At 56.4% G+C, this 22,400-nt stretch overlaps 1 protein-coding gene and 1 long non-coding RNA gene across 4 annotated transcripts; one reads left to right on the top strand and one right to left on the bottom strand.

The window, feature by feature from the left end:
* Positions 1-8,804: 8,804 nt before the first annotated feature.
* On the bottom strand, positions 8,805-11,183 carry PPIA (peptidylprolyl isomerase A). 2 transcript variants are annotated; one of them, XM_077849945.1, is made up of 5 exons: positions 11,031-11,183; positions 10,273-10,303; positions 10,088-10,176; positions 9,727-9,899; positions 8,805-9,133 (listed from the first exon to the last, which is right to left on the bottom strand). In XM_077849945.1, the coding sequence occupies exons 1-5, from the start codon at positions 11,097-11,099 to the stop codon at positions 9,001-9,003; spliced, it is 495 nt and encodes a 164-aa protein (XP_077706071.1). In that variant the 5' UTR covers positions 11,100-11,183; the 3' UTR covers positions 8,805-9,000. The 2 variants fall into 2 exon arrangements, with proteins under 2 accessions (XP_077706071.1, XP_077706072.1); XM_077849946.1 differs by lacking the exon at positions 10,273-10,303.
* A 233-nt stretch (positions 11,184-11,416) lies between these two features.
* LOC144284843 (uncharacterized) lies at positions 11,417-21,544 on the top strand. Of its 2 annotated transcripts, XR_013353264.1 has the most exons (4): positions 11,418-14,048; positions 17,397-17,529; positions 18,058-18,163; positions 21,315-21,544. It is a non-coding gene; the product is annotated as an uncharacterized LOC144284843 (long non-coding RNA). The 2 variants fall into 2 exon arrangements; XR_013353265.1 differs by lacking the exons at positions 17,397-17,529; positions 18,058-18,163; positions 21,315-21,544 and adding an exon at positions 14,984-15,212 and having other exon boundaries at positions 11,417-14,048.
* Positions 21,545-22,400: the final 856 nt, after the last annotated feature.

Raw genomic sequence — 22,400 nt, 5'->3', positions numbered from 1 at the left:
AGCCCCATGTGGGACTCAATCCTGGGATTCCAGGGTCACGCCTTGGGCTGAAGGCAGGCACCCAACCACTGAGACACCTGGGCATCCCATACACCCAACATGGGCCTTGAACTCAGAACCTAGAGATCAAGAGTCACACGCTCTACTGACCAAGCCAGCCAAGTGCCCTCAATTAAGTTTATTTGGCATGGAATTGTATGAGAGTTCTTTTTTTTTTTTTTTATGAGTTCTGTCTATATTTTGAATATTAACCCCTAATCAGTTAGATGGTTTGCAAATATTTTCTCCTATTGAGTAAGTTGTCTTTTTATCTTGTTGATAGTGAAGTGGTTCTTTTTTGACATGTTATTATGAAAAATTTTTAACAAGTACAAAAGTTAAAATCATTATGCAGCCAGTAATTCTTATTCCTCCATCCTAGAGTCTACAATTAATATTTTACTCTATTTCTTTCATCATGTGATTATTCATTTAGGGGATGGCTCTCATTGTCTGATGTTTGTGCTCTGTCCTAGTATTTCCTATTAGAGGTGAGAAAGTGTTCTTTAGCCAGATCATGTGGGGGTTTTTTGTTTGGTTGGTTGTTTTTTTTTTTAGGATTTTATCTATTTATTCAGTAGAGACACAGGCAGAGGGAGAAGCAGGCTCCGTCTATGGAGCCTGTTGCAGGACTCGATCCCAGTACCCCAGGATCACACCCTGAGCTGAAAGCAGCGGTTTAACCGCTGAGCCACCCAGGCGTCCCAGATCATGTGGTTCTAGCAGATGACTGACAGGTTTGCAGGATCTAGGGAAACAAGGTGCCACTGGGATATGTGTGCTGAGTTAAATCAAGGGCTGAATGTGTTTTAAGGACATTTGCTTCTTAGGTACATGAATCAGATTTTGAGCAAGATTTGTTACCTGCTTAGGAGGAGCTTCAATTTAAAGTAATTTCAAAGCACTTTTTTGTGCATCTTCTGCTTGGCCCTCAGGGAATGTGCATTGCCTCAAGGTGGGTCCACACAGCCATCTCCATCCTAGGCTGAGGTTTTAGGGCAAACAGGCGCTGGAAAGGGTGGGGCTATGTGAGTTGAGGGGTATCTGGCATCCATTTCTCATTTGCTTTTTTTTTTTTAAGATTGATTTTATTGGGCAGCCCGGGTGGCTCAGCGGTTTAGCGCCACCTTCAGCCCAGGGCGTGATCCTGGAGTCTCGGGATAGAGTCCCACATCGGGCTCCCTGCAGGGAGCCTGCTTCTCCCTCTGCCTGTGTCTCTGCCTCTCTCTGTGTGTCTCTCATGAGTAAATAAATGAAACCTTAAAAAAAATATTGATTTTATTTATTTGACACAGAGAGAGAGAGAGAGAGAGAGCACAAGCAGGGGGAGGAGCAGAGGGAGAGGGAGAAGCAGGCTCCTCTCACTGAGCAGGGAGCCCAATGTGGGACTCGACTCGATCCCAGAACCCTGAGATAATGACCTGAGGCAAAGGCAGACACTTCAGCAACTGAGCCCCTCAGGCACCCCCATTTCTCAGCTCTTGGTTCATAAGGGTTGATTCCCAAGGGATGGAGCCAACCTGAAATGTGTCGAAATAGGCTTTTCCAGAATTTACCAGTTACTCAGCCAGCATTTCTTAACATACAGAGAGAAAGTTAATTTGTGGTCGGGTGAGGCTCCAAGCTTAAGAGTTCTCGTCTGTAAACAGGGAAGGTCACTGCACATTTTCTTTGAAAACTTTGCACATGCCTTCTGTAGATTTGTCTGTAAGCCCCTAAGTGAATCTGGGAAAGTGAAGAAATCCAGGTTCATGGACGTTCGCTAGCTGGCTCCGGCTGCCACACAGCTAGAGTTTGACCTGAGGCCCGGTGACTGCAGGCCCAGGCCCTGGGGACGCAGAGGGCACCACCGCATGCGAGGGGTCACGGCCCGCCCGCAGCTGTGCAGGCGCTGCCCCACGTTGTCCCGCCTTGCTTGGAGCTGTGTACAGAAAATGTGGTTGACACAGGTGTCCATTGCTGGGAAGGCCAGCATCCGCAGGGCCTCGAGTCCTCACAGCCCCCAAGCTTCCACTCACTCCCGTGTCCATCCGTGGCAGCAGTTCTCACTCGATGGCCATCCTGTCTCTCCCTGCTCTTCCCTCCTGTCTCTGCCCTATTGCTGAGCACGGCCTCCACCCTTCCAGGTTCCTCCTGGGAGTCCACTTCCGAATTCTACTATCTAGAGCACACATCCTGATCCTGGATGCTGACGGTTCTTCCTGCAAATGACCCCGGTTCTGCTCTTGCCCCCCAACACCTCGGCCTCCGTGCCCTCTTCCTGCCCAGACTCCCTTGTCAACCCATGCAGTGTGTCACTGCCGGATTAATGGCCCCAGATATGTCCCCTTTAGAGTGTGAAGCCAGCCCCTGGGCTGCCTGTGCACTGAAGCTCTTCCTCTGCCAGGTGCTCTGCTGCGGGGTTTGGCTCTCCTCGCCAGCAGGTGTGGCCTTCTGCTCAGCTATCCTGCACGTCGGCCACACTCCTCGTAGCAGCTTGAGGCAAAGGCCACTGATGGCTCTGTGGTGGCCGCACTCAAGGACCATCCCACTGTCCACAGACTTTTTTTTTTCCCCACAGACTGTTTTATCAAATAGCACCTATTAAGATTTTTTTCCAAAGTGTTCAAATTTAAAAAATTGTTTTGAAATGTTTGGGGGCTTTTTTATAGTTTATTTTTTTTTAAGATTTTTATTTATTCATGAGAGACACAGAGAGGCAGAGACACAGGCAGAGAAGCAGGGAGCCCGACGCGGAACTAGATCCCAGGATCCCGGGGTCACATCCTGAGCCTAAGGCAGATGCTCAACCACTGAGCCACCCTGGCACCCCTGTTTTGAAAGATTTTATTTATTCATGAGAGATCCACAGAGGCAGAGATACAGGCAGAGGGAGAAGCAGGCTCCATGCAGGGAGCCCAGTGTGGGATTCCATCCTGGGACCCCAGGGTCACACCCTGGGCTGAAGGTGGGTGCTAAACCGCTGCTGCTCACTTTTTAAAAAATAAAACTCCAGGTGAGCAAGTGTTGCTCACACTTGCTCATCTCGAGCAAGGGCGGGAGAGAAGACCGGAGGCCAACCGTCCAGAGTGGGGAGCAGTGGCCCCCAAGCCCGGACCAGAAAGCAATGGATTTGGGGAATGCAGGTAGGGATCAGGGCCCCGGGACCAGTGAGCGTGGCCCCACTCGCCTGGACCCGCTTGGCCAGGCACGTGGCAGAGGGCGTCCGTGCGGCCCCGGCCCAGCTTCCCAGGCCTGGCGCCGTCCAGCCGGTGGCTCACTCCCGGCCTCGCAGCGGGCGCCCTCGGGCGGCGAGGAGCTTCAGTGGGGCTCTGGCCCGTCCCCACGCCACCAGGAACAGCAACGCTGGCTGAGCCCTGGCACATGTCTCAGCCACCAGGCGCTGAGCCGATGAAGTGTCACATCCCGACACAAGCAGACTCGAGCGACATGGCGTCCCTTGTGTCATCGAGGGCCGGGCATGGTGCCCAGAACATCTCAGATGCGCCGAAGCCCTGGCCCCGGGCGCAGGGTCCTCGGGGGCCCCCCGCCTGCATGGCCCGCCGCCCACTGCCTTCAGCGCCCCCGGCCCCGGAGTCCCAGGCCCCCCCGTGGGCGCTGTGGGTGCGCCCAACAGCCCTTCCCAGCATTGCTGGCCCAAGCACACTAGCGACTCCGAAGTGGGGCGCAGACGAGGGCGCGGGATTGGGCTCCATCAGGACAGCCGGAGGAGGCCCCCCTGCCCCTGACGGCTGCCCTGCTGAGGGCCGGATGGGTGGGAGGGAGACCAGGTGGGACAGGCCCCCGCACTCGGGCCCCAGCCGCTTCTCTGCGGCGGGCAGCCCTTCCACAGGCAGGACGCAGGTGCACGAGGTGCATGAGGTGCGCGAGGTACAGGAGGGCGCCCCCCACCCCGCGGCCCGCGGCCCAATCCAGCCCGGCCAGCTGCCGCCCGCCGCTCCCCAGGGAGCTCGGCCTCGTCCCTTCCGGTCCTGACCCCCAGCCACGGCCGGCCAGGGGCTCGCGGACCTGAGGATGAACAGGAGCGGCGCAAATCCGCCTGCAAACCCAGGTCAGTGCTGGAACCCCCGAGAAACCCCAAACGTCCACCACCTTCGTGACACACAACCGCTGCTGTTTGACCAAAGGATTTCCTGAAAAATCCCGGAACTTGGAAAGTTGGGCGTGTCGCCGAACAGAGTCAGGTTTTCGTGGCCAATTCCGGGTCACAGGATTTCAGCGGATTGGAAAACCACCGCTGCCGCCCCCACTCGGGCACGAGGCCTACCCATGCTGGTGGCTGCCGGCTTGGCGGGACATGGGCTCCCAGCGGCGGCCACCCCGCGTGGTCACGGCGACTGCGGGGCACAGCCGCCCCTCTGCCGGGAGCCAGGACGCGGAGATCGCAGCACGGCAGGTGCACCGGGCATCTTTTGGGGCTCTCTGGTCAAAGACTATTGCCTGCGTTCAGGGTTTACCAAGAATCCATCCGATTTCTTCCCAGACCTGCTTGGGCGAGTGAGTCATCGCTATTTTCAGCAGGCAATTCGGTTAACAAGTCTGTAAATCCATTATGAAATAAGCGGTCGCTTCTAGGACCAGTAGGCCCAGAAAGAGCCCACAAACAAAAAATTCCTTTCTGAGGATGAGTGGCCTGGGGCAGATGGGAAAGATCAGGGGTTGGAAGTGACCCGCCTCCTGAAGGGTGCGGAGGGCCCAGGCGCGGGCCACATGCAACAGCAGCCAGCGCTTTCCAGTCCACCGTGGGGTCTGGCGGTGGGACGCTCCACCCGTGGCCAAAGGCAGCCCCTCCAACGGGCTGAGCGCCAGTGTCCCAGTGGGAGGCCAGCGCAGGCCGAGGGCGCACCCGAAGCCAGGTGTGTGTCACAGTTGGTGTGCAAACTGAGCACTTCCTAGCTTTCATTTTTGAAAACTGCCTAAGAAAGTGATAAACAAAATCGAATTTTTTTCAGCAATAGCTTCGTCTACATGAAGCATTTTGAAGTGAGCCGATTGTGACTGATTCATTTCAGAATGTGTGTGTGTGTTCGAGGCTCTCGATGTGTTGATGCAGGTAAAAGCGGCGCGGGTGAGCGGCGCCCACAGGGAGCCTCCCGAGGGTATTCTAGGCCCAGACGAGCCCCAAAATACATTTCTTTTTTTTTTTTGCAAAAACTGTGCCATATGTTATGTGGCATCCTCCTGCTCTTAACCTTGATTTTCATCTTCCAAAGGCATATCCGAGGCTATGTTGGCGATGTACTACCTTGTTTTTTTAACAGCTACATCTTAGGATGTCACAACATGCAGGGAGGGAGGCTCCTGGGAAACATGCAGAGGGGGCAGGGCTGGACCTCTTGAAACGCATGAGACCACACCCCTGGCGCCCAGACATCCGCCAGATGTTCGTGCACACGAGAAGCTTATTCACGATGACCGAGTGTAGAAGTCCCTTCTACCTGTAGGCACACGGGGCTTGTCTGTGGTTGAAAATGCCAGCAGCCCTGGCACTTCCCGGGCCTCAGCCACGGGGCCATCAGAAGGAAGCATGGAAAAGAAAAAAAAAAAAAAAGAAGGAAGCATGGATTCCGTGGTTTGGGACTTTGTCCAGAGTTGATTACCATTGCGGCAAGCCATGTGATGTCACCCATAGGGTTGGAGACACCCAACGTGCACCCTCGTGCTCCTGCATGAATAGGGTGCCCCCTTGACCTCCCCCTGTGCCCTGGGGAGTGGCTGCTGGTGGGACACAGACATTCAGAGCAAAATGCACAACGGCCTCCTCGGTGATTTCCCTCCCTCTTCTTATAGTGCTCACTCAGGACACTAGTGAATATGGTGGGTAAGAAAATCATGAGCTGAGGGTAGTAAAGGGATATGAGCGGAAAGGCTACTATAAATTAACAAGTTCCGGACAGCCCAGGTGGCTCAGTGGTTTAGCGCCGCCTTCAGCCCAGGGCGTGATCCTGGGGACCCGGGATCAAGTCCCACACCGGGCTCTCCCTGCATGGAGCCTGCTTCTCCCTCTGCCTGTGCCTCTGCCTCTCTCTCTGTTTCTCAAATAAATAAAATCTTAAAAAAAAAATTAACAAGTTCGTATAATTTATGTAACTAGTCCCCTGTGATGGATATTTACAGTATTTTCAGCTTTCGTTTAAGGTTGTGAGTTCAAGCCCCCTGTTGGGTGGGGAGCCCACTTAAGAAAAAAACCCTGCCAGGACTTGCCTTGGGTTTGGCCACAGCTTGTTTTTCACAGATTGCGATTCATTTTTTAAAAAACTATTAGAAGCATGCATGTGATGTGTGTGCGCATACGTGGGCCAGTCGTGAGAGGGGCAGATGGAAGGAGAGAGAGAACCTCAAGCAGACTCCCTGCTGAGCAGGGACCACCCCCCCTCCGCCCCCAGCGTGGGGCTGGATCCCATGGTCCAGATCATGACCTGAGCTGAAGGCAGAGGCTTCACCCACTGAGCCACCAGGTGCCCCAGATATTGACTTTAGGATGCACGCAGGTCCTTCTCTCCCCAGACCCTGCTCTGTCTGCAGGGAGCACACGGGCAGGGCTTGGTGACAGCTGGCACCAGGTGGAAGCTACAGAGGTCAGCTCAGAGGGGCTTCTGCTGTCAGACTGAGATGGACTGAGCACCAAACATTGTACTGTCTGTAACAGGCTAAGTAAGAATCTGGGAGTCCTTGGTAACCGAAAGAGGGAGAGACTTGAAATTTATTTTTACGGCTACAGAATAATAATGGATTCTAGCAAAGATCATTAATTGATGTTCAAATGGAGCAGTCAGCAGAAGGTGTGGAAACAGGGTCTTCCCACAGCAGCAAACCCACTGCCCACGAGTCACCTGCCCGCTGGGCAGGGGCACAGTCACTGCTGAGCTGGCCTGAGCTCACGTGCACCCACGAGGGACAGGATCCAGTGCACATGGCATCACCTACAAAGTCTTCTAGCTTGAGTCCAACATCCTTGGCCTCACTTCCAGTTTAGAGAAAATCCAAGCGCCAGAGGAAGAAGCAAGTGACATGGGCAAGTGTCAGGTGACTGGGATGTCCTGGGCTACAGGAGCCAAGGACATAAAGAAGGGTGTGGGGGTCGCCTGGGGGCTGTCGTTATGCTCAGGGCATGATCCCGGCTCCTAGGACGAGCCCGCATCGGCTCCCGCTCAGCGGGGCACTTGCCTCTCCCTCTCCCTCTGCTCCTCCCCCTGCCTGTGTTCTCGCTCTCAAATAAATCTTTAAAAAGAAAAGGTGAAAAAAAAAAAAAAAAAAAAGGTGAATTTTATGGTGTATAAACTCAGTAAGTTCTCAAGTTTACACTAGTGGCAAAAGTGAAAGGGGAGAGACCAGAGACACAAGAACAAGATGGGGGCCAGGGTCTGGGCCAGGCAGAGAAGGGAGTGAAGGGCAGACCTTCCAACCGTATGCGAGTCCCACCGTAACAAACCCATTCTGGGCCCAATGGCGAAAACCCGAATATGGACCAGATACTGCAGATTCTATGCATTGTGCCCCATTTTCAGAGGTGTGATAAAGGCCTTGGGTGAGCCCTGCCTTCCAGGAAGCACACCGGATCCCCTGGGAGCAGCAGTGTCCACCTTCTCCTGGGCCTTCGTCACAGATTTGCCCCGACTTTGCAGAGGGCTAATGTCTGGGAGCCTCCTCTGGACCGAGCGGCACCTTGGCACCAGGAGTCACTGAACGGACCAGATAGGCCCCAGGGGCTCACACCCCAAGCTAACCTGCCCCGACTCCCTACTCTGCACAGGAAGCAGTCGCAGAGTGTGCAAGTTCTCAGCACGTGGAGACCACCCCCACCTCTGGCTGGGCCATGTTTCTCTGCGGGCACTCCCAGGGCCCAGACAGCCCAGATGGGAGGTAAGTGTCCTGGTCCTGCGGCCAGCTCTCCAGGAGAGTCCCTCGGGGCCAAGGGAGGGCTCCGGTCACATGCTGACACATCACCCAAGTCCTGGTCACTGGTGGGATTCCTCCTGGGAGAGTTGATAGGGGCCTACCCTGGTTACTGCCTTGGTGGCACCCATGGTGTTGGGGTCATTGCCCAGAATCCCTGGGCTGAGCAGACACAGCCGCGGACTAGGAGTGAATAGCCCAGGGAACAAGGCCCGCTCGGTCAAGGGCAGCCTCCTGGTCCCAAGCTGTACAGGACAGCGTGGTTACCCAGAGGATGGAAGAAGGGGACACAGCCAGGGACACATGGTTCTCACACCTCAGAGAACAGAATCACCTGAGGGCCTCTAAAGCGCTAACAGGCCCCCTGCAGCCACACACCTGGCCCTGCACCCAGTTCACAAGGGGCAAGGGCTCCTCAACTGGACCCCATGGTTCAGGATGGCGAGACTGCAGGCTTCCAAGGACCTGGAAGGGAGGGCCCCCCACTCCTGTCGGTGGCAGGATCAGGACCAAGATGATCCGCACAAGACCTGTCACTTTCATCAACAGATCAACTTTAGGCTCACCTGCTGACCTTTTCCACATGCCCCAGTTAAACCAGATCCAGGATTGTGGTCCAAAGACCTATGGAGTTCACCCACTGGTAGAGGAGGCCATAAAAGCAGCCAGCACCTCCCCACGAGTGTCCACGCATGTAGGCTCAAACGAGGTGCTGGCACAGCTAGTACCCTCCCACTTCCATCCAGCCTTGGCTTGCTCATTCCCTGACTCCATATACCTCCAGGAGCTTCTGGGTCAGGGGAACCAACACAAACCCACCACTGTGAGTGAAAGGCTGGACTGACTCCCCCCAAACAAGGACAGACAACTGTGGTTTAGATTTTATTTCATCATCATAAACTGAACTCTGCAATCCAGCTATACCTGGGGAAAGGAACCACGGAGCCCGCAGAACTGCAGTGAGAGTGCGGAGACTGGGCTATTTCAAGCAGGTGGGGGTGGAGGGGCGCTCTCCTGAGCTAAAGGAACGGTCTGGAAGTTCAGATAAAACAGGAGTTAGATTCATCAGATCTGTCCACAGTCGGCGATGGTGATCTTCTTGCTGGTCTTGCCATTCCTGGACCCGAAGCGCTCCATGGCTTCCACGATGTTCATGCCCTCCTTGACCTTGCCAAAGACCACATGCTTGCCGTCCAACCTGCAAGCAACTTCTAATATTAGCACCCGCCGGAGGCCAGGAGCAATCAGCACCTCGTACCTGACCCCAGCTGACACCCACCTGACACCAAGCACCTCACCCTTCCAGCTAGGACACGGTAACGCCACAGACAATTAATCTGTCTCCTAAGGTGGCGGCTCAGTGGTTGGGCGTCTGCCTTCAGCTCAGATCATGATCTCAGGGTCCTGGGATCAAGTCTCAGGTCAGGCTCCCTGCTCAATCTCTCTTAAATGAATAGACACCAATCTTATAGACCAGATCCCTTAAGACCCAACAATCCCATCCTCACCTGAAAAGAGTATCATTTTCACAAGCATTTACTTTAAGTCTTTGTTAGTAAGCTGTACAGACATTGTAGGGCTTAAACTTACGACCCTGACGCTGAGCTAGCCAGGTGCCCCACAATGCCACTCAGCTGGGCACCCTGTCTGGCAGCTACAGTACCTTGCCTTCTACAGCACACAACCTAAACCTGTAAGTGCTTTGTGTCCTCCTCCTGCTATGTCAGGTGGACACAGCAGGGAAACTAAGGTGCAAGGCCTTTGCGTCCCTGGGCTATGTTCTGCCCTTACCACTCAGTCTTGGCGGTGCAGATGAAAAACTGGGAACCGTTTGTGTTGGGTCCAGCGTTGGCCATGGACAAGATGCCAGGCCCTGTGTGCTTCAGGATGAAGTTCTCGTCATCAAACTTCTCCCCGTAGATGGACTTGCCGCCAGTGCCATTGTGACGCGTGAAGTCCCCACCCTGTGAGCATGAGCAAGACCCGTCACTTCTGGCAACGTCGTCGGAGAACATGTAACTTATTGGCCAACTCAAAAGGTTGAACGGAACCCAAACGATAGAAAACAGCCCTTCCACACCCTTGCTGAAATATTCCAGCTCAGCCTCCAATGACAAGCCCCCACCCCAATCAGAACCGGTGAATTCCATACCTGGCACATAAATCCCGGGATAATCCTGTGAAAGCAGGAACCTTTGTAACCGAATCCCTTCTCTCCAGTACTTAGAGCACGAAAGTTCTCTGTTTGGAGAAAAAAAGACACGTATGTTCAGATGCACGCGCGTGTTTTAGAATTGGCGTTCCTTGGGAAGTTCAAGGGGAAGAGAGGGCACTAACCTGCTGTCTTTGGAACTTTGTCTGCAAACAGCTGCAAGACAAGAGCCGGGTTAACGCCGTGCGGACACGTTACACCGACAGCCGCGCCCGGGCGGCTGCTGAAACACAAACTCCTTTTCTCGGCGCTTCGAGCACTACGGAGAAACCCCCGAAACGAGGGCTCCCGGGGGCCCCGTCCTCCGACTGCAGCTGCCGCCCGGGCGGGGGGGGGGGGGGCGGTCACGGCGGCAGGCGCCGCACTCCCCGACACGCGGGGACGAGGCCGTCGCGGCGGGAACCCGCTCCGCGTGTCCCGGAAGCCGCGCGCACCGCCAGCTCCGGGAGCGGCGGGGAGGGGCCGCAGGTCGCCACGTGCGGGGGGCCGCGTCCGCGTGCGCCGCCAGGTCCGCCGGGGACCGTTGGGCGGGCGGGGCCCGCGGCGTCGGCGCCGAGGCGGGGGCGCCGCTCGCTTCCGCCGGGCGGGGCGGGGCCGGGCGCATCCGCAGCGCCCCCGCCGGCCGCCCGCGCCCCGCCGCCCCCCGCAGGCGTCGCCCACCCCGGCGCGCGGCCAAGCACGTGGGCGCCGCCCCTCCCCCGCCGCCCCGCCTTTGTCCGCCGCCGCCCCTCCCCCGCCGCCCCCGGCCGCCCAAGATGGCCCCTCTTCAGGAAATGGCGCCGCGCCGCCGCGCTCCTCGGGCCAGGGCCGCCCACCCGCCCCCCGCCAGCCTCCCCACGCCCGGCCGCCGGCCCCCGCCCGCCCGGCACGCCCGGCCGCCCACCTCGAAAGAGACGCGGCCCAAAGGCTCGCCGTCCACGGCGATGTCAAAGAACACGGTGGGGTTGACCATGGCTGGACGGCGACGGCTACTCCGGGGCGGCGGCGTCTGCAAGGCGGCACGAGCCCCGCCGCGGCCCCTTTTATAGCCGGCCGGGCCCCGCCCACACCCGGTCGCGCGCCCGGATCCTAGCCAATTGAGAGTGCGAGCCGGTCGGAGTGATGGTAGGACTGGCCTATGAGAGGAGGCGGCGCCGGAGGGGCGGGACCTGGGCGCGCGTGCGCGCTGGCGGTGGAGGCTGGTTCCCGCCCGCGGGCTCCGTCGCGGTGCTGCGGCGTGGGGACCCAGTCGGGAGTGGGGTGCGGGCGGGGGAGGGGGGGGGAACGGAGGCCAGGCGAGCCGGCGGAGCCCGAGGGTCCGCAGGAAGAGGGCGACGGCAGCTGCGGCGCGGGCGGGCCGACGCAGCGCCGCGGCCAGGGCGTGTCCCCATTGCGCAGAGGGGGCAACTGAGGCGAACGCAGGCCCCAAGGTCGCGCCGCTCGCCAAGGTCGCCCGCGCCCCTCCCGGACTGCGACCCCGCGACCCCGCGCGTGGCTGGGGGCGCCCGGTAACCGCCGGCATAGCCCCCTCCTCCAGCGCCGCCGCCTCCGTCTCGGAGGTTACGAAATGCTTCCAAAATGCCCTACTTTCCGAAAATATCTTGCACAGTCCGCTTGAATTTTGTTAGGGAGGAGGACGTTGACACGGGAGCCGGGCAGGCTCGTACCTGCACGGACGCGGCGCGCCCTCTCGCCCTCGTCCGACCTGGGGGCGTGGGAGCGAGCCCCGGGAGCCCCCAGCCGCCGTGCGGAGCCTGGAGCGGGGTCCGGTCCGGTCGGCGCCCCCGCCGTGCGGCGAACTGGGACCGTCCAGGGGGTCAGGTCCGGATCTCCACCCGCGCCGCCAGGAACGTCTTCTGATGAGCCCCGCGTCGCGCATCGTGCGTCCCCACGGTGCACCTGGCGCCATGTGTGCGGGGTTTACGGCCCCGCTGTCACCAGTGAAAGTGACGCTCGTCCCTGTGAGCAGCTGCTCAGTCACCAGCGCCGGGTGTTCCCGAGGCCACACCTGGACACTGCTGCCCCCACCATCACCTAGTGCCTTGTGACCTTGAAGCTCTGTGGACCCGTCTGCTGGAAGCCAAGTGCGCCAGGCCTCCCAGTGTCTACACTACCCCCTCCTCCACCCTGAGCCTTGCAGAGCTCAGAGACCCTTCTTCCTAGGAAAGCAATGAGTGCGCGAGTGCAGAAGGAAAGCGGCCCTGTGACTTCGCTGGCGCCTATGTAAAGTCCTGCCTCCTTTTTTTTTTTTTTTTTTCCCCTAAGGTTTTATTTATTCATGAGAGACACAGCAGAGGGAGGAGCAGGCTCCCTCCGGGAGCCCCATGGGAGCCCCATGCTGGACTCGATCCGGCACCCCCGGAGCTGAAGGTAGATACTCAGCCGTTGAGCCCCCTGGGCATCCCAAGTCCTGCCTCCTGGTAAACGTCAGTGGGGCAGCCAGGCCCAGGGTCTTGTGCCTTCTTCCACACCGGCGTAGGATACGTGCACGCAGGAGAACCCACGTGCAGGGGGAGCCAGTGCGGCGGGGAAGCCTCAACCAGATTTGTCAGTGACCGGGACTTCCTAACCGAGTGTCTCGGGAACGCGGGGCCTTCCTGCCTTGTTTGGATGAATCACACTGCGGCCAACCTAACTGCGATCAACAGTGCCCTGACGTGGTTTTACACGGACGCTTCTCCCACCGGCGTCTGGGGCCGCTGCAAACCTAGGGAGGAAAAACAGGTTCTTGAAAACCCTAAGAAGACAGATGACTTCGGAAGAGGGTAAGGGGCCTCGTGCGTGCCTCTTGCCCGGGACGAGGGTGGGCTTCCCGTCTTCTTCTGCTGGGACCAGTGGCGACTCCACAGTCCACCTTCCCAGGGCTCTGTCCAGGGCCACCCTTCCTGGACGCTGCCCTCGGCTCGCCTGGCCCCACGGCTCCTCCCACTTCCCTGGAGTCTGGGCTTCTCTCTCCTGGTCTCTCCACTCCTGGTCCCTCCGGCTCTGCCTCCCCGAAGCCTTTCAGATGGCTCCGCAGCAGAGTTCTGGGTTTGGTCAGGTGGCGGCCCCCCATCCCAGCACTGTTAGCCGCCTCCATTCCCCAGGCTCAGATCACCTGGAGACTTCTAGACCAGCCTCACAGCTGTAGCTCCCCAGAGCAGCCATGGATCCTCCCCCATCCCCTGGTCCTCCTCCCCCATGCCCTGGTCCTCCTCATGGGTGAGCCGTGGGTGAGCCCATCAGAGTTCTGCCTCCGCCTCCCCAGGCCTCCTCTTCCCCCCCCCCCTCCTTCTTCTCCTCCTTCTCTTCCCCAGGCCTCCTCCTCCCCCCCAGGCCTCCTCCTCCTCCTCCCCCGGCTTCCCCCTCCTCCTCCCCTTCCCCAGGCCTCCTCCTCCTCCCCAGGCCTCTTCCTCCTCCCCCTCCCCAGGACGCCTCCTCCTCCTCAGCCTTTCCCGCAGCTATAGCTCCTGCTTGGCCTTCTGCAGCACCTTCTTGCTTCCGTTTCTGGGCCCCAGTTTTCCCAGGGGCTTCCAGAATGGTCATTTGCAGAATCACTGGAAATCGTGACTCCTGCGCTAGACTACTTGTCCAGGTTCTTGGTTGCCCACAGGACAGACGAAAGCAGCGGCTCCGTGGCCCCAAGTCAGCAGCTGTGGGCTGACAGTCCTGCTACGCAGAGCTTCTCCGAACTGCCCCCTGCATTTGCAGGGCTCTCCCTCGACCCGGGCGGTGCTTCCCCACTCCACCAGTAAGGCTCACCCCGTGCTGGGTCCTTTCCAGGACACGTTCCTTAGCGCTCTGGAGCTGGTCGCCTGTGAAGCTGGCGGTTCCTGCGGAACCAAAGCTCAGTAAAGGCGTGTTGACTGAAGGTGTAAGTGGGGTCAGCAGCACAGGTGCGCAGAACGGAAGGGCCCCCCCAGATCTGGCTGCATGGCTGCAGGTGTGTCTCCCTGGTGGGCTTGCCAGTGGGTTCCCCCACACTGACCAGACTGGGACTGTGCCCTGCTGGGACAGCCGTGGGCCCCCCCTTCCCCCCCACCCCCCACTCAGGTCAGCCTGGCCTTGCACGCTGGGCGGGAGGGCGGCTCGTGGCAGCTCCCACCCCCACGGCCGGGCTGCTGGTGGCCTTCGGCGCCCTGCCTTCCTCCCTGACCTAGTGCTGTCCGCCTGCCTCGGCCCCACCCGCCAGTCACACAGCTTCAACCGCCCTCCCCTTCCCCTCGCTCTGGGGCGGCCTCGGCAGCCGCCCAGCCTCGTGCCTTACTGTCTCCTGCAAGCTGCTCCTGTCCGGGCCCCAGGACTCCTGTACCCCGGGGCGGCCGGCATTCGACCCCATGGGTGCGGAGGGGCCTCCGCTAGGGTGCAGAGAGCCGCCTACCACCTAGTTTGGAGCGCGCCAGCCGCGAGCCAGGGACCCCCGCACCGGTGGCCCTGATGGGAGTCGGCTTAGGCACAGCCCCTGTGAGCTGGCCGCGGGGCCTATGGCAGGGGAGCCATAATGGGTGGGCCCTGCCGTCCCCGCCCCCGGGCTGGTGGCCTGGAGAGGACACAGGGTGCGCATGCGGCCTGGTGGTGGCGGATGCCACCGAACAGGAGGCCTTTACAGACCCAAGGTGGCGTCACCTTCAAGGATGTTTAGAGGAAGGTGATGCTGAGAAGACCTACCACTGTCTCATGAATACATGAATAAAATATTTTTAAAAAACAAAAATAAAGCTGCAGCCCAGTGATTTCTAAAGATCGGAGCAGATCCTGCTGCAACCTAATTTTAGAACAGGTTCCTCACCCCAAAAAAGATCTTGTGCCCAATTTTAGTAACTCCCGCCCCCAAACAGCTTTTATAAAAAACATATTTTATTTATTTATTTATTTGAGACACAGAGAGGCAGAGACACAGGCAGATGGAGAAGCAGACTGTATGCAGGGAGCCCGACGTGGGACTCGATCGACATGGGACTCGATCCCGGGACTCCGGGATCATGCCCTGAGCCACCCAGGGATCCCCTTGGGGAGGTTTTCCTTGTTATTTTTGGACAAATAAGTACTTTAAAAGGAAACCAAATGTATTACATTTAAAAATGCAATTGAAATGTTTGAAGATGTATTTGAACCGGTTCAAGTCTGTTAATGCTCACAAAAAGGCTAACATGGTTTATAAGCTAAAGAATTATGTTGTAGGATGACAACTTTAATAAATTAAAAATCAGCTGTTAAAAATAAAACAAACTCATGCAAGTAGCTTCCTCCGTGAAAAGCCGCAGGACCCACACGGCCCTGCACCCCCGGGGTTGGCTCCTGCCGTCCCCAGGATGGCACCCCGCCACTGCCCTGCTCAGCATCCAGGGAAGGGGAGAGAAGGAGGAGGACCACCGGCTGGAGTGATGCTACCACTCAGTCCTGTTGTCAGCTTCCCTGGAGCTACCCAGTGCTGTCCCCCTTGGTGCCAAAGTCCAGGAAGGTGGCTGCTTGGTCTGCTAGTGATGTGCTCTGCTAGTGACGGAGGCAAGAGGGGTGCTCTGGGTAGATGGCCAGCAGCAGACAGGGACTGGGCGTTCTGAGCCCGGAAAGCAGTATGCGGCACGGGGGGCATCCCACCCGCCCCGCCGGGCTGCAGGAGGACCACTGCTGCTGCCTCAGCCTTCAGAAAAGTCCTTTGTGGGGGGTGTCTGCCGAGGGGAGCCAGGATCCCCAGATTGCCCAGATTGCCAGAGGCCGGGGTGTCTGGTGCCGAATTTCCCTGACACAGGGGTGGGGCGGGGGCAGGGGAGGGCGGGGTACAGTAACCAAAAAGGAGAGAGAGGCCTAAATTAACTCAGAATTCTAGGGACACCTGGGTGGCTCGGAGGTTGACTGTCTGCCTTGGGCTCAGGTCATGATCCTAGGGTCCCGGGATCGAGTCCCACGTGGGTCCCTGCATAGAGCCTGCTTCTTCCTCTGCCTGTGACTCTGCCTCTCTCTCTGTGTCTCATGAATAAATAAATAAAATATTCACAAAAAAAAAGAGTTCTAGGGAGGGCCAGGTGGCATGGTCAGGGCCAGTGTGGGACTCTCCGGCAGCCCTTTGGGGTAGATGCTGATGTTTCCTCCAAGAGGAGACGAAGCCCAGCAAGGGTGAGAAACGAGGCCACGGCGCGGCCGGCCGAGGCAGGGCTAGTGCCCGGTCCCCGGGCCTGGCCGCTGTGCCCCTCGCTGCCACACCTTGTCCTGGGAGTGAAAACCCAAGTGTGGCGCCAGCCACAGGGCAACAGGTGTCCTGCCCCGCCCAACACGCCGCACAGGCCTACAGAGCAGGTTCCTGCTGTGTGCCATCCTCACCTTCCACCTCCAGAGCTTTCCTGTCTCCGGAACAGAAGCTCTGTGCCACGCCCCCCAGCACGGTTCCCTGTCCTGCCCACCCCCCGCCCCCCTCCTGCCGTCCCTCAGCTGCCCGGGCACCTCCAGCAGGTGGGACCTGTGTCCCTGCAAGACGAGCTGCTTTCAGCATGTGTGCTCGGGGCCAACCATGGCAGAGTGCAGGTCAGAACGACCTTCCCTGGGGATCCCCGGTGGGGGGTGGGGGGGTGTGTTTAGCGCCGCCTTCGGCCCAGGGCGTGATCCTGGGGTCCTGGGATGGAGTGCCGCGTCGGGCTCCCTGCGTGGAGCCTGCTTCTCCCTGTCCGTGTCTCTGCCTCTCTCTCTCTCTGTCTCTCGTGAATAAGTAAATAAAAAAAAAAAAAAAAAAAAAGAACATCCTTCCTTTCTGTGACTGCGACCACCCGCCTGTGGAGCTGCAGCCCTTCATCCATTGACAGACACTGGGGCGCTCCCATCTCAAGTGCACTGTGAGCGCAGCCGAGCCCCTGCTCTTGGCTCTTCTGAGTTCACAGCACGAAGCGGCGTCGCGGGGTCACATGGGAGTTCTCCACTTCAATTTTCATAGGACCTGCCACACCGTCTCCAGGGCGGTGGCCGCAGTCCACCATGTGAGACAGTCCAGTCCCCTCCCCCCAACACGACACCTGCTGTTTCCTGCTTGTCTCTCTGACAGCCGTCCTAGTGGGCATGCAGCGCACTGCGTACCCCTGCTTTGTGTTGTCCTGGTGGGTAGCACTGCTGAGCCTCCTCTCTCGTGCTGTGGGCCATCGTGTACATCTGTTCGAGTCCTCTGCCCGCTTCTTCTGTGGATCGTTTGCTTTTTTTTATAGTTGTAGGAGTTTTTTCCACATTCTGGACATTAATCATTTATCAGAGATGGGATTTTGCAGCTCCTTCCTCCCGTTCTGCGGCTACTTTCTTGTTCTCTTCGCAGGTACAGACTGGGGAGGAGTGCCAGGCACGCGCGTGGCATACACACACCCCAACTCTTCCAATAAACATTGCTGAGCGCTCATGAGGAAGACTGGAGTCCAGATCAGGGGACCAGGGAGCTACCTGAGAGCCAGGTGTGCAGGGCCTGTGAGGGCCTCAGGCTGGCCCAGGAGAGCTGCAGGAACCCACTAGACGGGCTAAGCCTGCCACCGCACCCCACTGGGGATTTGACCAGAGAGCCAGGGCTACCCGGAGGCCCAGACACACAAGGCTCCCTGTGTTCTGAGAGCAAGGGGGAATGAGAGAAGCAGCATGGGTTGGTGCGGTGCATGCTGATTGCCAGGAGCGGTCCTCCAATGCTCAGGGAGGTGGAGGAGAGCTCGGGAGACCATCCTGCCAAGGCACAGGGCACAGGGCCTGCTGCCACAGACCCCGGAACCCACAGATGCCAGGCCCACTAAAGGAAGGTGTGATGCTGCTGCTGCCACTGGCAAACAGCATGTAAGGAATGTCCCAGCAAGTCCAGACGCAGCCTGCCCACAGGCCATGAGGGCTGAGCCCAGAATGGCAGCCTGCACAGGGAGGGGCGTGCCGTCTCCCAGGCTCCGGGACCACTGACTTCGACCTCTGCTTTTCTCCTATGCGCAATGCCTGGCATCCAGTCACAATCTCTCCTGCCTTCAGACGGGAACTCACACCACCAGTTCTAGCTCTCCAGCTTTCTGGCTCCCCTTCCAGATCTTGGGATATGTCAGCCTCTGCAGTCATGTGAGTTAATTCCTCATGATAAATATCTTTGTTATGTTACTATTTTTTATTTTTTTTTATTTTTTTTTTATTTATTTTTATTTTTTTTATTATTATTTTTTTTTTGTTATGTTACTATTTTTTAAAGGTTTTATTTGTTTATTGATGAGAGACACACACAGAGAGGCAGAGACACAGGCAGAGGGAGAAGCAGGCTCCATGCAGGGAGTCCAACATGGGACTCAATCCTGGGTCTCCGGGGTGACACCCTGGGCTGAAGGTAGTGTTAAACCGCTGAGCCACCCGGGCTGCCCTATGTTATGTTATATTAATTATATTAATTCCTGTAGGTGTGTGTATCTCTTACTGGCTCTCTTTGGAGAACCCTAATACAGACACCCAAAAAAGCAAGATGATACAGCCTATCATCCAGAGATACAACAGTCAATAGAACCAGACCCAGAGATGTCCTGCCATAGAAAGGGGGGGTTTAATCCTGTTAAGTATGCAACAGGATGTGATGCAGAGGGTGGATGACAGGCATGAAGAGGCGGGAATTTCGTGAGAAAGATAGAAGTAAAAAGAAGAGGTGAGTGGAGACACTGCAAAAGGAAATTATGAAACTAGAAGTAAAGATTACATGGAGATTAAGGCCTCTTGTGTGGATATAGAGTAGACTGGACTCGGCAGAGAGATGAACCAGTGGCTTTGAGGACAGGTTTGTGGACTGGATGTCTGTCCCTCTTCAACAACTCATGTGTTGAAGCCCTACCCTCAGCATGACTCTATTTGGAGAGGAAGTCTCTGTGGAAATAGTTAAGGTTAAATGAGCCAGTGCGGATGGGGCCCTGATTCCATCAGACTAGTGTCCTTTTTTTAAAAAAAAATTATTTATGTATGTATTCATGAGAGACACACAGAGAGAGGCAGAGACACAGGCAGAGGGAGAAGCAGACTCCTTGCAGGGAGCCTGATGCAGGACTCAACCCTAGGACCCTGGGATCATGCCCTGAGCCAAGGGCAGATGCTCAACCACTGAGCCACCCAGGCATCCCAGACTAGTATCCTTCTAAGAAGCCACCCCAGAGTTTGCCCACCCTCCCTCGCCCCATGCACACACCAAGGAAAGGCTGAGTGACAAGGTGGCCATCTGTGAGTCAGGAAGAGAGGCCACACCAGAAACCACATCAGCTGGAAGCTTGATCTTGGACACCTGGCTGTTGAAACCACCCAAACTGTCATGTTGTTTTAGGGATACCCAGCCGACAAAGACAAGGCAGTAGAAATGACTCAATTGGATATACAAAGGTGAGGAAGGATGGCGGGAAATCAAACAACAGAGCATTCCAGATCTGTGAGATGCATCATTAGTCTGACCTGTATGCAGTTGGAATCCCACCAGGGCAAAGGGAGAGGAGAGAAATTTAAATCAACAATGGATGAGGATTTCCTAAAGTTAATAAAAGGTAGCAAATGGATCCATGAAGCTCAGAAACCCCAAAACAGATTTAAAAATGAACAAAGAGGGGCACCTGGGGCCTCAGTCAGTTGAGCATCCAACTCTTGGTGTTGGCTCAGGTTGTGATCTCAGGGTCCTGGAATCGAGCCCCATGTTGGGCTCTGCCATTTGGCAGGGAGTCTGCTTGAGGATCCTCTCTCTCCCTCTGCCTTTCCCCTGCTCATGCTTTCTCTCTCTCTCTCTCTTAAATAAATAAATCTTTAAAAAATTAGAAATGAACAAAGAAAAAACAAAACAACTATACCCGGCACATGGTGGTCACACTGATAGGTACCAAAGGAACGGGGAGGACTCAAAGGGAGAGAGGGGACCAAAGATGAAGAGGAACGAGGTCAGCAGATTTCCCTCCAGGACGATGGATGCCAGAGACAGTGGAACTATGTGTTTGGGGCACGGAAGGACAGAGGGGCCCAGGGATGTACCACTCAACCAGCCAGTGTCCAGACCATTGGCTGTCTCTCTCTCTCTCTTTTTTAAAGATTTTATTTATTTATTCATGAAGGACACACACAGAGAGGCAGAGACACAGGCAGAGGGAGAAGCAGGCTCCCTGTGGGAAGCACGATGCGGGACTCGATCCTGGGACCCCAGGATCACAACCTGAGGTGAAGGCAGATACTCACCCTACTGAGCCACCCAGGTGCCCCTCCAGTGTCTCTTTAAAAACAAACTTAAGGGGATGCCTGGGTAGCTCAGTGGTTGAGCATCTGCCTTTGGCCCAGGGCATGATCCTGGAGTCCCGGGATCGAGTCCCACGTCGGGCTCCCTGCATGGAGCCTGCTTCTCCTTCTGCCTGTGTCTCTGCCTCTCTATCTCTCATGAATAAATAAATAAATAAATAAATAAATAAATAAATAAAAATAAAAACAAATGTAAAGCTCGCTGGGTCATCTTTATTAGCAGGTTGTATTTTGGTGGGGGTTTTCCTCCAGCAAATTGATATGAAAAATCAATTACTGAAAGTTTATTCGAGTATCTTATTATGACCATTAGTTTGTTTACTTCTCTTTTCAGATCCGTAACTTTTGTTCTATGCTTGTTGAGGCCATATTCTTGGGACTATGCAAATTTTTTGCAAAAATGTTTGTTTATTTATTTATTTTAAAGATTTTATTTATTTATTCGTGAGAGACACGGAGAGAGAGGCAGAGACACAGGCAGAGGGAGAAGTAGGCTCCATGCAGGGAGCCCAATGCGGGACTCGATCCCAGGACCCTGGGGTTATGCTCCTAGCCAAAGGCAGACGCTCAATTGCTGAGCCACTCAGGCACCCCTCTATGTCTTTAAGAATATTTAAAAAATTTTTTTCAGTGCTGTACTTGCCCTTGGCAAATTCCGTAGCTCCCCACCACAAGAGATAGATGCGTCTCCTAAGCTGAAGGTGGACCTCACACACAGTCCTAAATGTGGAGTTCTGATTTTCAAAACTAAATAAAAAGAACCAGGAGGCACCCAGTGGGCTCAATTGTTAGAGCACAGGACTCTTGATTGCAGGGCTGCGAGTTCAAGCCCCACGTTGGGTGTGAATATTGCTTTGAAAAAAAAAAGTTTGGTCAGTAAAACCTCTAAATGACCTTAAAATTCTGAATGAAATTAAAAAAAAAAAAAGAACCAGATGTAAAGTATGAGGTGCTATTTGTTATGATCTTCCAGAAGGTGTGGACTAGATTCATAGACCAACAGGAACGATTTCAAGCCAGCTCCAGGGAAGATGTCGCAGAGATGGACCAGGTTCAGGCACGACGGCCGGAAGGGCAGCTCCGCTCGTATTTGCAGTGCTCTTTTACAGAAGAAACAGAGGAAACCAGGGGACGCGCAATTCACACTAATACAGAAAAAAGGATTTGGTCCCCTGATAACCAAAGAAACACAAATCACCATAAGATCATCCATGGTGTCCATTCTGGCAAAGATTCAAACAAAAATTATGCCCACACTTAGCTACAGGCTCACGGGTTGAACACCGATGTCAATCATACCTCAGTTAACCAGGCTAATGAAGGGGGGGACATGCTGGGGGAGGGGAGTGGAGGGGGGAGGGGGGAGAGCTGAGCTGCTGGGTTGTGTGGACAGTGGACATCTGTGCATCCACTGGGTGAGCACCCCTCCTTCTGTCCCTAACTGCATCCTCGTTCCCACCGGGGAGCCCCTGACCTTGCTCCTGCTCTAGGATTGGGTGCTCCCTCACCTCCGGCCGGTCCGAATAATGGCATTTTGTTTAGGAGGGACCAGAACCCAAATCTGGCCCGTGTGGCTCTCCCCAGGGCTCTTTCTAAAAATACTGGGAAAGCGTTTCCCTTTCTCCCGGCCTTGCTGGGATTCACCCAGGCCCTGTCCCTGGCTGGGTGACAGTGCCGAACTCTTAAGGCCCAGGCCACCTCCCACCCCGGGCCACTTCCCCACCCTGGGCCATCAACCCACCCCAGGCCACCCCCCACCCCGGGCCACCCCCCCAACCCCAGGCCACCCCCAACCCTGGGCCACCCCCCCTGCCCCGGGCCACCTCCCCACCCCGGGCCACCCCCCTGCCCCGGGCCACTTCTGAAGGCTTGGCTCAGCTCCCAGCCCCGGTAGCTGCCCTCCCGGCCCATCTCACTCAGCTGGGACTGGTTCCATGAATTTTGGAGCCCAGTATGTAGAGACATGGAGCGTCTTGTTCAAAAGCCAGGGAGAATTTCACGATGGGGCTGGTCCCTCTGAGTGTGAGACTCCGGGGATGGCCTCCCCAAGGCCACCACA

This window comes from Canis aureus, chromosome 15, assembly GCF_053574225.1.
Source record: "Canis aureus isolate CA01 chromosome 15, VMU_Caureus_v.1.0, whole genome shotgun sequence".
Classification (NCBI taxonomy): Eukaryota; Metazoa; Chordata; class Mammalia; order Carnivora; family Canidae; genus Canis; species Canis aureus.
This window is presented reverse-complemented; position numbering and strand designations above follow the sequence as displayed.

Bases quoted from the DNA above. Each gene is read 5' to 3' on its own strand.
- PPIA (XM_077849945.1), bottom strand. From the start codon at position 11,099: ATGGTCAACCCCACCGTGTTCTTTGACATCGCCGTGGACGGCGAGCCT. The intron at 10,177-10,272 runs GTTAGTGCCCTC...TTCTCCAAACAG, and splicing joins CAAAGTTCCAAAGACAGCAG to AGAACTTTCGTGCTCTAAGT. The intron at 9,900-10,087 runs GTATGGAATTCA...TCATGCTCACAG, and splicing joins TCCCGGGATTTATGTGCCAG to GGTGGGGACTTCACGCGTCA.